Source organism: Palaemon carinicauda, chromosome 33 (assembly GCF_036898095.1).
Source record: "Palaemon carinicauda isolate YSFRI2023 chromosome 33, ASM3689809v2, whole genome shotgun sequence".
NCBI lineage: Eukaryota > Metazoa > Arthropoda > Malacostraca > Decapoda > Palaemonidae > Palaemon > Palaemon carinicauda.
The window spans coordinates 7,486,172-7,503,671 of record NC_090757.1 but is presented as its reverse complement, the minus strand read 5'-3'; the positions used below and the strand labels follow the sequence as shown (position 1 = coordinate 7,503,671).

Genomic DNA, 17,500 nt, shown 5'->3' with positions numbered 1-17,500 from the left:
GACCCAAGTTCATTCTTTGATTCGACTTCGACCAAAGACCCAAGTTCATTCTTTGATTCGACTTCGACCAAAGACCTAAGTTCATTCTGTGATTCGACTTCGACCAAAGACCTAAGTTCATTCTGTGATTCGACTTCGACCAAAGACCCAAGTTCATTCTTTGATTTGACTTCGACCAAAGACCAACTTCATTCTTTGATTGACTTCGACCAAAGACCCAAGTTCATTCTTTGATTTGACTTCGACCAAAGAACCAAGTTCATTCTTTGATTTGACTTCGACCAAAGAACCAAGTTCATTCTTTGATTTGACTTCGACCAAAGAACCCAAGTTCATTCTTTGATTCGACTTCGACCAAAGACCCAAGTTCATTCTTTGATTCGACTTCGACCAAAGACCAAGTTCATTCTTTGATTCGACTTCGACCAAAGAACCAAGTTCATTCTTTGATTCGACTTCGACCAAAGACCCAAGTTCATTCTTTGATTCGACTTCGACCAAAGACCCAAGTTCATTCTTTGATTCGACTTCGACCAAAGACCCAAGTTCATTCTTTGATTCGACTTCGACCAAAGACCCAAGTTCATTCTTTGATTCGACTTCGACCAAAGACCCAAGTTCATTCTTTGATTCGACTTCGACCAAAGACCCAAGTTCATTCTGTGATTCGACTTCGACCAAAGACCCAAGTTCATTCTGTGATTCGACTTCGACCAAAGACCCAAGTTCATTCTGTGATTCGACTTCGACCAAAGACCCAAGTTCATTCTGTGATTCGACTTCGACCAAAGACCCAAGTTCATTCTGTGATTTGACTTCGACCAAAGACCCAAGTTCATTCTGTGATTTGACTTCGACCAAAGACCCAAGTTCATTCTGTGATTTGACTACGACCAAAGACCCAAGTTCATTCTGTGATTTGACTTCGACCAAAGACCCAAGTTCATTCTGTGATTTGACTTCGACCAAAGACCCAAGTTCATTCTGTGATTTGACTTCGACCAAAGACCCAAGTTCATTCTGTGATTTGACTTCGACCAAAGACCCAAGTTCATTCTGTGATTTGACTTCGACCAAAGACCCAAGTTCATTCTGTGATTTGACTTCGACCAAAGACCCAAGTTCATTCTTTGATTCGACTTCGACCAAAGACCCAAGTTCATTCTTTGATTCGACTTCGACCAAAGACCCAAGTTCATTCTATGATTCGACTTCGACCAAAGACCCAAGTTCATTGATTTGACTTCGACCAAAGAACCAAGTTCATTCTTTGATTTGACTTCGACCAAAGAACCAAGTTCATTCTTTGATTTGACTTCGACCAAAGACCCAAGTTCATTCTTTGATTCGACTTCGACCAAAGAACCCAAGTTCATTCTTTGATTCGACTTCGACCAAAGACCCAAGTTCATTCTTTGATTCGACTTCGACCAAAGACCCAAGTTCATTCTTTGATTCGACTTCGACCAAAGACCCAAGTTCATTCTTTGATTCGACTTCGACCAAAGACCCAAGTTCATTCTATAATTCAACTTCGACCAAAGACCCAAGTTCATTCTTTGATTTGACTTCGACCAAAGACCAAGTTCATTCTTTGATTGACTTCGACCAAAGACCCAAGTTCATTCTTTGATTTGACTTCGACCAAAGACCAAGTTCATTCTTTGATTTGACTTCGACCAAAGACCCAAGTTCATTCTGTGATTCAACTTCGACCAAAGACCCAAGTTCATTCTGTGATTCGACTTCGACCAAAGACCAAGTTCATTCTGTGATTCGACTTCGACCAAAGACCTAAGTTCATTCTTTGATTCGACTTCGACCAAAGACCCAAGTTCATTCTTTGATTCGACTTCGACCAAAGACCCAAGTTCATTCTTTGATTCGACTTTGACCAAAGACCCAAGTTCATTCTTTGATTCGACTTCGACCAAAGACCCAAGTTCATTCTTTGATTCGACTTCGACCAAAGACCCAAGTTCATTCTTTGATTCGACTTCGACAAAGACCCAAGTTCATTCTGTGATTCGACTTCGACCAAAGACCCAAGTTCATTCTGTGATTCGACTTCGACCAAAGACCCAAGTTCATTCTGTGATTCGACTTCGACCAAAGACCCAAGTTCATTCTTTGATTCGACTTTGACCAAAGACCCAAGTTCATTCTTTGATTCGACTTCGACCAAAGACCTAAGTTCATTCTGTCATTCGACTTCGACCAAAGCCCAAGTTCATTCTGTGATTGACTTTGACCAAAGACCCAAGTTCATTCTTTGATTTGACTTTGACCAGACCCAAGTTCATTCTGTGATTCGATTTGACCAAAGATATAAGTTCATTCTGTGATTCGATTCCGACCAAAGTCCTAACTTCATTCTGTGATTCCACTTCGACCAAAGCCTAACTTCATTCTTTGATTGACTTCGACCAAAGACCTAACTTCATTCTGTGATTCGACTTCGACCAAAGACCTAATTTAATTCTGTGATTCGACTTTGACCAAAGACCCAAGTTCATTCTTTGATTTGACTTCGACCAAAGACCTAACTTCATTCTGTGATTCCACTTCGACCAAAGACCCAAGTTCATTCTTTGATTTGACTTCGACCAAAGAACCAAGTTCATTCTTTGATTTGACTTCGACCAAAGAACCAAGTTCATTCTTTGATTTGACTTCGACCAAAGAACCAAGTTCATTCTTTAATTCGACTTCGACCAAAGACCCAAGTTCATTCTTTGATTCGACTTCGACCAAAGAACTGAGTTCATTCTTCAATTCGACTTCGACCAAAGACCCAAGTTCATTCTGTGATTCGACTTCGACCAAAGAACTGAGTTCATTCTTTGATTTGACTTCGACCAAAGACCCAAGTTCATTCTTTGATTCGACTTCGACCAAAGACCCAAGTTCATTCTTTGATTCGACTTCGACCAAACACCCAAGTTCATTCTTTGATTCGACTTCGACCAAAGAACTGAGTTCATTCTTCAATTCGACTTCGACCAAAGACCCAAGTTCATTCTTTGATTCGACTTCGACCAAAGACCCAAGTTCATTCTTTGATTCGACTTCGACCAAAGACCCAAGTTCATTCTTTGATTCGACTTCGACCAAAGACCCAAGTTCATTCTTTGATTCGACTTCGACCAAAGACCCAAGTTCATTCTTTGATTCGACTTCGACCAAAGACCCAAGTTCATACTATAATTCGACTTCGACCAAAGACCCAACTTCATTCTTTGATTTGACTTCGACCAAAGACCCAAGTTCATTCTTTGATTTGACTTCGACCAAAGACCCAAGTTCATTCTTTGATTTGACTTCGACCAAAGAACCAAGTTCATTCTTTGATTTGACTTCGACCAAAGAACCAAGTTCATTCTTTGATTTGACTTCAACCAAAGACCCAAGTTCATTCTGTGATTCGACTTCGACCAAAGACCTGAGTTCATTCTGTGATTCGACTTCGACCAAAGACCTGAGTTCATTCTTTGATTCGACTTCAACCAAAGACCTGAGTTCATTCTTTGATTCGACTTCGACCAAAGACCTAAGTTCATTCTTTGATTCGACTTCGACCAAAGACCTAAGTTCATTCTTTGATTCGACTTCGACCAAAGACCCAAGTTCATTCTTTGATTCGACTTCGACCACAGACCCAAGTTCATTCTGTGATTCGACTTCAACCAAAGACCCAAGTTCATTCTTTGATTCGACTTCGACCACAGACCCAAGTTCATTCTGTGATTCGACTTCGACCAAAGACCCAAGTTCATTCTTTGATTCAACTTTGACCAGAGACCCAAGTTCATTCTTTGATTCGACTTCGACCAAAGACCCAAGTTCATTCTTTGATTCGACTTTGACCAAAGATATAAGTTCATTCTTTGATTCGACTTCGACCAAAGACCTAAGTTCATTCTGTCATTCGACTTCGACCAAAGGCCCAAGTTCATTCTGTGATATGACTTTGACCAAAGACCCAAGTTCATTCTTTAATTTGACTTTGACCAGACCCAAGTTCATTCTGTGATTCGACTTTGACCAAAGATATAAGTTCATTCTGTGATTCGATTCCGACCAAAGTCCTAACTTCATTCTGTGATTCCACTTCGACCAAAGGCCTAACTTCATTCTTTGATTTGACTTCGACCAAAGACCTAACTTCATTCTGTGATTCGACTTCGACCAAAGACCTAATTTAATTCTGTGATTCGACTTCGACCAAAGACCCAGTTTCATTCTTTGATTTGACTTCGACCAAAGACCTAACTTCATTCTGTGATTCGACTTCGACCAAAGACCCAAGTTCATTCATTGATTTGACTTCGACCAAAGACCCAAGTTCATTCTGTGATTCCACTTCGACCAAAGACCCAAGTTCACTCTGTGATTCGACTTCGACCAAAGACCCAAGTTCATTCTGTGATTCGACTTCGACCAAAGACCCAAGTTCACTCTGTGATTCCACTTCGACCAAAGACCCAAGTTCATTCTGTGATTCCACTTCGACCAAAGACCCAAGTTCATTCATTGATTCCACTTCGACCAAAGACCCAAGTTCATTCATTGATTCCACTTCGACCAAAGACCCAAGTTCATTCTTTGATTCGACTTCGACCAAAGACCCAAGTTCATTCTTTGATTCGACTTCGACCAAAGACCCAAGTTCATTCTTTGATTCGACTTCGACCAAAGACCCAAGTTCATTCATTGATTCGACTTCGACCAAAGACCCAAGTTCATTCTTTGATTCGACTTCGACCAAAGACCCAAGTTCATTCATTGATTCGACTTCGACCAAAGACCCAAGTTCATTCTTTGATTCGACTTCGACCAAAGACCCAAGTTCATTCTTTGATTCGACTTCGACCAAAGACCCAAGTTCATTCTTTGATTCGACTTCGACCAAAGACCCAAGTTCATTCTTTGATTCGACTTCGACCAAAGACCCAAGTTCATTCTTTGATTCGACTTCGACCAAAGACCCAAGTTCATTCTTTGATTCGACTTCGACCAAAGACCCAAGTTCATTCATTGATTCGACTTCGACCAAAGACCCAAGTTCATTCTTTGATTCGACTCCGACCAAAGACCCAAGTTCATTCATTGATTCGACTTCGACCAAAGACCCAAGTTCATTCTTTGATTCGACTCCGACCAAAGACCCAAGTTCATTCATTGATTCGACTTCGACCAAAGACCCAAGTTCATTCATTGATTCGACTCCGACCAAAGACCCAAGTTCATTCATTGATTCGACTTCGACCAAAGACCCAAGTTCATTCATTGATTCGACTCCGACCAAAGACCCAAGTTCATTCATTGATTCGACTTCGACCAAAGACCCAAGTTCATTCATTGATTCGACTCCGACCAAAGACCCAAGTTCATTCATTGATTCGACTTCGACCAAAGACCCAAGTTCATTCATTGATTCGACTCCGACCAAAGACCCAAGTTCATTCTTTGATTCGACTTCGACCAAAGACCCAAGTTCATTCTTTGATTCGACTTCGACCAAAGACCCAAGTTCATTCTTTGATTCGACTTCGACCAAAGACCCAAGTTCATTCTTTGATTCGACTTCGACCAAAGACCCAAGTTCATTCATTGATTCGACTTCGACCAAAGACCCAAGTTCATTCTGTGATTTGATTTCGACCAAAGACCCAAGTTCACTCTGTGATTCGACTTCGACCAAAGATCCAAGTTCATTCTGTGATTTGACTTCGACCAAAGACCCAAGTTCATTCTGTGATTCGACTTCGACCAAAGACCCAAGTTCATTCTGTGATTTGACTTCGACCAAAGACCCAAGTTCATTTTGTGATTCCACTTCGACAAAATACCCAAGATCATTCTGTGATTCGACTTCGACCAAAGACCTAAGTTCATTCTGTGATTCGACTTCGACCAAAGACCCAAGATCATTCTGTGATTCGACTTCGACCAAAGACCTAAGTTCAATCTGTGAGGTTGGAAGACTCGACTTCGACCAAAGACCCAAGTTCATTCTGTGAGGTTGGAAGACTCGACTTCGACCAAAGAACCAAGTTCATTCTGTGAGGTTGGAAGACTCGACTTAGACCAAAGACCCAAGTTCAATCTGTGAGGTTGGAAGACTCGACTTCGACCAAAGACCTAAGTTCATTCTGTGAGGTTGGATGACTCGACTTCGACCAAAGACCCATTCGCTCGAGATCAAAACACGAGATGAATTGCAAATAAAACTTCATAAATCTTTCGAAATGTAGGTACAGTTGTGGGTCCCGGAATAACACGACAGACTACAACACCAGTTATGTGTCATAAATTATTCTCATTTCACTTTATTGGTAATATTATGAGGACAAACGTGTCCTACTACCTCGTCCTCCCTGACTTATCATACTGAAACGAGGGCAGATTTATCACAACAGGTCATTCCACGAATCATAAGTAAAGATTACTAACCAATATATAATACAATGTTGGATAACAATTAATATTTTGATGTTATAATTTTCATCGGAAGAACTTTCAATGATAAATCCACGGGCAAAACAATTAAGGTATACATTTTCTAATGGTAATTCTACTGGAAAAGTAATTAATGAATACATTTTAATGATAATTCTACGGCCCAAAATAATTAAGGTATACATTTTTAAATAATTCCACTGGCAAAGACATTTAAAGTAGCCCCCGTATCATTGAGAGAGAGAGAGAGAGAGAGAGAGGAGAGAGAGAGAGAGAGAGAGAGAGAGAATAGTATCTTCTCATATCCCTTTCAAGCCATCTAAATATTACTCACATACATCAAAAATGGTTAAATTAAAAAAGCCATTTTTAGCAAGTTCACCTTCCATTTCAGAATACTGGGGAGAGAAGAGAGAAGAGAGAGAGAGAGAGAGAGAGAGAGAGAGAGAGAGAGAGAGAGAGGAGAGAGAGAGAGAGGGGGGGGGGGGTTATCATACAACCTCTCACACACCGTCTTCTAGTTACCATTTTATCAATATGTTTTTAAGCTTCTTTTTTCACCACCTTTGATCTTATCCGCTGTAATAAAAAACGAAATTTTTGGCAGGTTCTTAAATTACTAGAGGAAGAGAGAGAGAGAGAGAGAGAGAGAGAGAGAGAGAGAGAGAGAGAGAGGGGGGGGGGTTATCACACAACCTCTCACACACCGTCTTCTAGTTACCATTTTATCAATATGTTTTTAAGCTTCTTTTTTCACCACCTTTGATCTTATCCGCTGTAATAAAAAACGAAATTTTTGGCAGGTTCTTAAATTACTAAGGAAAAGAGAGAGAGAGAGAGAGAGAGAGAGAGAGAGAGAGAATATCAGTATATTTTCAGCTAGACCTTCACGCCATTTCAAGCTGGCAGTTTTTCAATATTCTTATTTCTTCTTCTTCTTCAGAAGATTAATTTTCGTATGATAATTCCAATAAAAAAACTATGAAAAAACTCACCCAAGAGGGGGGTTTATTAACGACAGAGAGAGAGAGAGAGAGAGAGAGAGAGAGAGAGAGAGCGAGAGAATAGTATCTTCTCATATCCCTTTCAAGCCATCTAAATATTACACTCACATGCATCAAAAATGGTTAAAATAAAAAAGCCATTTATACCAAGTTCACCTTCCATTTCAGATTACTAAGGGGAGAGAGAGAGAGAGAGAGAGAGAGAGAGAGAGGGGGGGGGTTATCACACAACCTCTCACACACCGTCTTCTAGTTACCATTTTATCAATATGTTTTTAAGCTTCTTTTTTCACCACCTTTGATCTTATCCGCTGTAATAGAAAACGAAATTTTTGGCAGGTTCTTAAAGAACTAGGAAGAGAGAGAGAGAGAGAGAGAGAGAGAGAGAGAGAGAGAGAGAGTAAAATCAGACGACATTTCTGCTACGGCTCAAAGAGAAAGAAGGGAATAAAAAAAAAAATCACAAATTTCTCATTTCTTTTTATCGAATCTTGTATGTCTTTGATGTTGACTCGTTCAAAACATTCAAAACATCAAGTTAATTGCAATAAACTCCTGGAAGGATCGACTGAAACCCTCAGTTGACCATCAGTTGCTATCTGATTTTTAAGTCTCATTTACTGGAAGAAAAAATGGACGTCCAGCTTTTAAAGGTTTAAAGGCCATCCTTGAACGGCAGAGGCAAGGGACAGTGACATTGCCTTAGCATGTAGGAGACTGACTCTGAATATATCCATACGATCAGCGCCCAAGTCGCCTCTCCGTCCAAGCCCGGACCAGGGAGGGCCGGGCAATGGCTGCTGATTGCTCTGCATGTAGACTTGTAGGCTCCCCCCCCAACACCCCATCCTTATCTCGCAAGGATGGTGAGGTTGCAGACATTAAAAGAACCGGAGAACAGAGAAGCTGAGCTTTTTTAAGGTTTAAAGGCCACTCATGAACTGCAGAGGCAAGGGACAGTGACACTACCCTAGCATGCAGAACAATGCCCTAGACTGACCATATACTTATGATCAGCGTCCAAGCCCCTTCCCCATCCAAGCTAAGACCAAGGAGGGCCAGGCAATGGCTGATGATGACTCAGCAGGTAGACTTATAGGCTCCCCTAAACACACACCCCACCTTAGCCCACAAGGATGGTGAGGTTGCAGCTACTAAAGGAACTAACGAGTTTGAGCAAGAATCGAACCCCAGTCTGGCAGTCACTAGTCAGGGACGTTACCAAATAGGCCACCACAACTCTCACAGATGAAATATCTAACGATAATTCGCCAGAGATTTATCAATGGTCATAATACTGAGAAATAAAAGCCTAACATTTATGTACCGCACGTGTTTATTACAGCCTCATACACTACAATGCTATTGTTTTTCTTATCTCCCGCTCTGATAAAAGAAAAACCAGTATAAGCTGGCCATCGCATGTTTCACATTGTTGGAATTTTCGTGAATTTGTTGCTCTCAATTGTTTGTATATAAGCTCGTCATCTGATGTTTAAAACTCACTTGCATTAACTTCGCCTCTCTATTAGCACCTAGCACAAACGTTGCCATATTTAAATATATTCTATATACATAAACATGAGCATATACACATCAACAACAACAACAAACGCACCCGTTTCTCTTCCATTGCAAGACTAAGGACACGAACACGCCCTTATTCATGTCTTGGGTACGGCCATTTTTATCACCACGCTGGCCACTGTGGATGGTTGGAGTTTTTATATTATCGCTCACAGCTAACCAACCTAGTATGGGTGGTCCTAACTAGTACTGCTTAGCTAATCACGGCAAAACAAACCGTTTCACCACGTAAAGTTATCCCCACCCAGCAAAGGTATATATATATATATATTATATATATATATATATATATATATATATATATAATTCACACCTCCAAAATGAAATATTTGAAATCGTGTGAATATTTAAACCTTCACTTCTCGACAGTTGGGTTCCAAATTCAATATGTTTTGTCTAAATCAAAATCTTTGATATGAATTATTTCAGTTAGAAATCCGTTAATATGAATGGCTGGTTACGTGAATTGGAAATTTTGCTTGACCGTCACTTTGACCTTTAACCTTGACCTTCCAAAATTTAATCATTTACAGCTTCTTACATAATTGTTAATCCCTGCAAGTTTCATTACCCTACGATTAAAATTGTGGCCAGGAAGCTGTTCACAAACATACACACACAAACAAACAAATTGGTATGAGAACATAACTTCCTTCCAACTTCGTTGACGGAAATACTGAAATAGTGCATGCATTGACAACTGAGATAACCAAGCTAAAATTAATCGTAGCCACAACAGCGAATAAATTACTGCAATTGTCGAAAATGAAAGTCTGTTACATTGCAATCTCATTGATTGAAATTTCAATTGCAGTTTTCAAACGGTGAAATCCAATTTGAACGTTCGTCGTCGCAAATGAAATCTGGCAATGTTAGGTCAGATTAAAAGGTTATTGAAGTTGATCTGACTCTTTAATTAAATTTGCCAAGAAATATCAAGAGAGGAGAATCTGACAAAATAATCTCCCGAGAAAAAGAGAACATAAACTTTTTAATATCTATGACAAATGACAAGGAATACGTGCAATCAAACTAAAAAATGGCTTGGGATATCCATTAAGATTGTCTCCTTTATAGATTATGTTTTGAGAGAGAGAGAGAGAGAGAGAGAGAGAGAGAGAGAGAGAGAGACCATATACCTACTAGCAAGACTAAATAGGTATCATTGAAACAGTATTTTATATATATGTAATATATATCTAATATATGTATATGTATATATATAAATATATATATATATATATATATATATCGATCTATCTATCTATCTATATACACACGAGTATATAAAGATATATATATATATATATATATGTGTGTGTATATATATGTGTGTGTATATATATATATATATATATATGTATATATATACTGTATATATACATATGTATACATATATATATATATATAGAGAGAGAGAGAGAGAGAGAGAGAGAGAGAGAGAGAGAGAGTATATATACCTACCAGACAACTCTACTCAGAATGGGAGATAACTTCAACTGGACAAGGAAAAACAAGGAATGTGGCTAACAAACCCTTCCTTCCCTAGAGACTTCCGGAGAGCCGGAAGACTCTGCCTTTATGGTCCCGTCCCTTCTAGAAGGGAGAAGTAACACATATGTATGTACATGTACACGTGAAAATATCTTCATAGATTAGGCCTATACATTCGCGAAGGGAATGGTTTGCCCCTGGGACCCAAATGTAACTGGCGTTGATATAAAACAAGATTGAAATCAGTATTTCTCTTGGAAGAAATTTCTGCAATATGGACATACTTGGGTATGCTGTTCTATCATATTTCTCTTCATCTTGTTACCTCCACCAACGAAGTTGGAAGGAGGTTATGTCTCCACCACTGTTTGTTTGTGTGTTTGTGAACAGCTCCCTCGCCACAATTTTAATCGTCAAGTAATGAAACTTACAAGGATTAACTAATAGGTAAAAAGCTGGAAATTTTTAAATTTAGGAACGTCAAGGTCAGGGTTAAAGGTCATGGTAAAGCCAACTGTCCAGTTAACGTAATCAATTATAAGTTTGGACATCCTTGTTACAGACTTCAAACTTGGTTCATGTTTTGAGTGTATGAAAATTCACGACAATTAATACATATTAAGGTCAAAAGTAAAGGTTGAGAAATAAGTTGCCGCAGCGGAGGTCTGCACTCTAACGAGTTGCCCTCTAGTTAATTCTGCCAACGAAGTTGGAAGGTGCTTATGTTTTACCACCAGCAATCTCCAATGCTGTACAGAAATCGCTTGATTGTGGTCAGGAAGTTCGTATGATTGGCCATGATTTTAGTGCTGCCTTTGACCGTGTTAATCATGAGGCCCTTGTTTTCAAACTGAAACACTTGGGAGTGGGTGGGTCGTTTCTTACCATTATTATTGATTTTTTAAGTAATAGGTCTCAGAGAGTTGTTGTTGATAGGCACCATAGTGAGCATAGGAATGTGATATCTGGTGTTCCACAGGGTAGTGTTCTTGGCCCATTACTTTTCATACCATATACACATGACATGTGGTTTGGCCTAGAAAAAAAGCTGGTTGCATATGCAGATGATGCTACTCGCTTTGCGTCATTTCCATCCCCTGAATGTTGATCTGGGGTTGGTGAATCCCTTATTAGAGATTTAGCTAAAATTAGTGCATGGTGCAAATTATGGGGTATGAAGTTGAATCCTAACAAAATTCAACGTATGATTGTAAGTAGGTCAAGGACGATGGCTCCTCAACATCCGGATCTCAGTATTGATAAAGTTTCTTTAAATTTGTATGACTTAAAATTTTAGGTTTGATTCTCGACAGCAAATTTACTTTTGAGAAACACATTAGGTCTGTGTCTTCTTCAATTGCACAAAAAAAATGGCTTATTGAGAAAGTCTTTCAAGATTTTCGGTGATCAATCTATTCTGAAGAAGTGTTTTAATTCTTTCATTCTACCTTGTCTTGAGTATTGTTCTCCTGTCTGGTGTTCAGCTGTTGATTCTCATCTTAATTTGTTGGACAGAAACTTACGGTCTATTAAATTTCTTATCCATGATCTATATATTAATCTTTGGCACCGTCGTTGAATTAGTTCATTATGCATGTTGCATAAGATTTTTCATAACTCTGACCATCCTTTACATTCAGATCTCCCTGGACAATTCTATCCTGTCCGTAATACTAGGCAGGCAGTTAATTCTAATAGCTAGGCCTTCTCCAGGCTCAATACTACACAGTATTCTAGAAGTTTTATTCCAGCTGTTATGAAGTTGTGGAATGATCTTTCTAATCGGGTAGTTGAATCAGTGGAGCTTCAAAAGTTCAAAGTTGGAGCAAATGTTTTTATGTTGATCAGGCTGACTTGAATCTTTTCATTGTTTATATATGACATATGTTTTTCACGTTGTTAATAGTTTATATAGGACATATCTATTTTGACGCTGTTACTGTTTTTAGAATGATATATTGCTAATTTATTCTCATTTATTTATTTCCTTATTTCCTTTCCTCACAGGGCTATTTTTCCCTGTTGGAGCCCTTGGGCTTATAGCATCTTGCTTTTCCAACTAGGGTTGTAGCTTGGCTAATAATAATAATAATAATAATAATAATAATAATAATAATAATAATAATAATAATAATTTGAAGTCTGACAACAATGTCAACTTATGGCTGATTACGTGAATTGAAAATTTTCCTTGACCGTGACCTTAACCTTTCAAAAATTTAATAATTTCCAGATTTTGACATGACAGTTAATTCCAGCATGTTTTCTTACTCTACGATTAAAATTGTGGCCAGGAAGTTGTTCGCAAACAAACATGCACACACAAACAGGGGGTATAACAAAACCTTCCTCCAACTTTGTTGGAGATAATAATTAAAATGATTCAATAAATATAAAAATTAATAAATAAACAAAATAAAACGTGTAAACATTGCAAAGTATTGGGATTTTGTAACAAACCGAAACTTAGGGTCATAATTGCCAGGGAATTTTATGTAAGCTTAACGAGCTCAAACTACACTAATACGATAATCTCTTCAAAAAGTTACTACACGCAATTGTGTAATATATATATATATATATATATATATGTATGTATATATATGTATATATACACACACACACACATACATATATATATATATATATATATATGTATATATATATAGAGAGAGAGAGAGAGAGAGAGAGAGAGAGAGAGAGAGAATAGATATTAGCTATGGCATGATCATGATTAGGACATACATTATTTTTCAATATTGCGAGAAAAATCAACCAGTTCCTAAAAAGATCGAAGATTTAATAGCAAATAAAGCCATGGAAATAATATGGTAATCCCAAAAAATTTCCCGAGAAAAAGTAATCGGGCAGTTCTAAACAAGACTCAGTTAACCGAGTTTCTACAGTAATACTTCAAGAGAGCATTTACAAATTCGTCATAAACTCCGGTAATTAACACAGCTTAAATCATAAAATCAAGTTATTCGGGATAGAATCATACGATGCTATGCAAAATAGGCCAACGATCAAATGGAAAAATGTGCAATTGAAAATGCATAACCTTAGAAACGCAAGTAATATAGAATATAGTAAAAGATAAAATACATATGCCTATTCATGATACGTCAATATGGAAGAGCTAAAGACCGAGTAATGATTATGTAAAATTCCGAGAAAAGAAAAAAAAACGCTAAACCTGTACCATGCATACCCCATCATACACATGATTTTCCCCGATTTGACCTTCAATAAAAGAATCAGGTAAATTTACAGTTTCATAAGAATCAAATAAAAAAAATACAATGATTACGTTAAAATTAAAGTAACCAAAAAAAAAAAAATTGCAATCAATAATGACTGTTAAAATATATGCAGACGGACAAACAGATTGGAGAAATACTGGATTCAACTGCTGGGAAAACAGTAGTACTTAAACCTATATCATGGATACCCCAGCAAACACATGATTCTCTTAATGTGGCCTTCAGTAAACGAAAAGAAAAAAACAATGATCACGTTAATTATAGCAACCAAATTCCAATAAATAATGATTATGTTACAATTAACAATGGTAAATTTTATCATAGGCTACATAGGGTAAAACAGATTAGAGAAATACTAGATAAACCTACTCGGAAAACAATATTAAAAAACGTACCACGTTTTGATTTTGCACTTAAAATATATTACATATTATGTGGTAATGTTTCTATTGGTGATGCTTGGCGGACCAAAGTAATGGAGATTATGGAGGAGGGATACCAAAGCGATAGTCTAGTCAGTCTCTAGTGTCATATATTGACTCCACTATTCAATTTCGTAAGATTTGCTGTATATAGTTTTATTCAATATCGTAATTCATTATGCTATATAAATAGTCTTGATTTGAAATGACACAATTTCTAATATATTAACTCACCATACTGCCATTGATCCTAGACGCTCAAATAATAATTCAAGGAAAACCCATGTTCAACCATTAAAATAACCAGGATACCATAAATACAACCAGGATTCTATCAATACAATCAGTATTCAAGAAATACAAATACTATTCCAGAAATACAAACAATTCCAGAAATACAAACTCAATTCCAGAAATACAATCACAATTCCAGGAATACAACCACTATGTCGGGAACTAGTTCCCCGTGCGGGTTAACCGATGTTAAAGGGCTCATTACAGACAAGGGACAAGCATTCGTGAATTTCGCGGGCGATCATTCTCACAAGTATTTCTCCTTAATGTGACGATAATTAAGACGGGAAAATGTGCGTGACACCTATAAAACGTCGGATAAATGTAAGTAAATTCATTAACTATACATAATGCGATTTAAGTGGTATATCTGGTGTTCTATGAAGTTACCAATAACAATTGGTCATAAAAATTTCAAATACATATTTGAAAAGGTACGCTGTACTAGTGATCTACAATGCGGAAACAATAAACATTGACTAAATTTCAAAAGAAAAAAAAAATGAAATTACGGTTCCTAACATGTATTGTATGCATATATAACAAATTAATCCACCTCAAAAGTACGAGTGGCAATGCTAGACATTGCCGGATAGGTTAGGCAATGTATTACGGTTGATAAAAGTTTGGAAAATTGACAAAGCCTTAATCATTTTAACGTTATATCAACACGAAAATAGTCTGAATATGAGGTTACGAAGTCAACTAGTTTGTTTAACAAACCTCAAATGTTTACCGTCTATATTTAAATACCAGCTTCTACATTGCAAACTTACAACAGCGTTTTCACCGATAACAAAACAGAGATGTAAAACCAACCAACTTCACAGATTATTAACCGGAAAAATTACATACCTTCGTTAAACACCACTCCTCGGGAATCCATAACATTGCAGATTGACCGGTAGATAAACGATGCACTAAATATACGCGACACCAAAGTAAAATAACATTTGAATTTAGAAAAGGAAGTGACAACGAGTTAAAAGACCTCCACGCCGTTGGGTTGTCCCACCAGTGATGAATAGCAGCGATTATGAAACCACCTAACCGAGCACCCACGTGTGTGAGGTATCAACAAACCTGTTTGACTCCCACACAATTTCGATTTGTGAATACTACCTTTATTTGTCTCTTGTTAATTGTGATTGTTGTAAATAAAGGTTTAATAAATCAAGTTATTGGAATTCTACGGTAAAAGTTTTGGGTTACGTAACCGTAAGTTGGCACAGCCAGTTCTACCGAAGTAAAACTTGAAAAATAGATGATTATCTACTATTAGAATCTATTACACTCGTAAGAGTAACTTTATGCGTGTCTGGTGTTAATTATTAAGGTTGTAAGCAATATTGAATAAATTCCGTTGCCACAATTCTATGGGAAAAGTTTTGGATAAGTGGCAATTTAGTAATGGCTTGTTGTACCGAAATTAAACTTTAAAAAACAGATAATTAACTTCTATAAGAATCTATTACGTTTTACGTTCGTTTTTCAGAGAATGAATATAATACACAGAATTTGGATTAAATACATATACGAAGGAAATAGTTTATAATGAAATGTTAACAATAGCTTACCAGTAACGTGAATTTTAAATACATGTTGAGTTGTGACGTCATTAAGGAGGGAAATTGCAACCATGGTCGCAAAACAGACATTTGTTCAGTGTATTTTTCGTCGTCGTTAATTTCATCTCTCTCTCTCTCTCTCTCTCTCTCTCTCTCTCTCTCTTAGTCGAACGAATGTGTGACGGTTCAAATTTCAATGTGCAAGAGATTATGATACGTGCTTTATCAGTGTTATCAAATAACAGATGGTGTTGTTTTTGCATAGTTGATGTGAGAGAGAGAGAGAGAGAGAGAGAGAGAGAGAGAGAGAGAGAGATTGTAAATCTGTCATTATGCTTCTGCTACGATGGTAAACACCATTACAAATGCTGATTAACACCTCGTTTGGCGTAGCTATATCGAGGGATAATGATGTTGTGCTAGTTTTTGTCATAATGTGAATGGCAACAAAAAACGTCAATTATGTTGTTATTGGATGTAGTTTTTTCGCGTTGGGAGGAACTACTACGCTGGTATATAACGAACTAGTCTTGCCCCAAACAAATAACTCTCTCTCTCTCTCTCTCTCTCTCTCTCTCTCTCTCTCTCTCTCTCAGGGGTAATTGATTGTGTAGTTTGGCTATGATTATGTATATTAGAAAAAATATGCTGGGATATGCAAATAATTAACCAATAATTATGTAGCTTGGGCAATATTATTTTCTCATAAATTAACTTTATTGACATGCTATTGAAATGTTTTTTTCTTTTTTTTAATTGTTGGCCATGCGTTTGCACTCTAATTTTATTTATTCATTGCTCTTTCTGGCTTGAGGGATCAAAGTCACATTTATTATTATTATTACCTGCTAAGCTACAACCCTAGTTGGAAAAGCAGGATACTATAAGCCCAGGGGCTCCAAGCGGGGAAAAATAGCTCAGTGAGGAAAGGAAATAATTAAGCTACATGAGAAGTAATGAATAATTAATATAGAACATTTTAGTATCAGTCACAGCGTTAAAATAGATCGGTCATATATAAACTATGAAGAGAGACTTATTATGTCAGCCTGTTCAACATAGAAACATTCGCTACTAGTATGAACTTAGCTGAAACATTTTAGTAAATGTCTCTCTCTCTCTCTCTCTCTCTCTCTCTCTCTCTCTCTCTCTCTCTCTCTCATATTTTAATTTTACCAACAGCTCAACTTCATTTATTAAACATATAGTTAACGATTAAATAGGCCTGCTTTATACTATTGGCCCAGGGAAAATCAGGAAAATGTTTGGGAAAAGGGGAACGGGTTTAAGGATAGTGAAACTTAACGCTAAGGAAAATAATCTATTCGTTTCTCGAAGGATCGGAGATGTGAATTTAGGAAAAACGGGAATAGGACCAGAATCCCAAAACTGAGTTCTTAAGTGTT

At 37.4% G+C, this 17,500-nt stretch overlaps 1 protein-coding gene across 1 annotated transcript in view; it reads right to left on the bottom strand.

Moving 5' to 3' along the window:
- LOC137626037 (uro-adherence factor A-like) overlaps nt 1-5,434 on the bottom strand; it is a 21,726-nt gene extending 16,292 nt beyond the window's left edge. Inside the window, exons 1-3 of the mRNA XM_068357121.1 lie at nt 5,162-5,434; nt 3,372-3,921; nt 2,548-2,816 (exon numbers count right to left, since the gene is read on the bottom strand). Of these exons, the coding sequence (XP_068213222.1) occupies nt 2,548-2,816; nt 3,372-3,921; nt 5,162-5,434 (1,092 nt within the window). The remainder of the gene's footprint in view (nt 1-2,547; nt 2,817-3,371; nt 3,922-5,161) is intronic.
- Between the last annotated feature and the right edge of the window lie 12,066 nt (nt 5,435-17,500).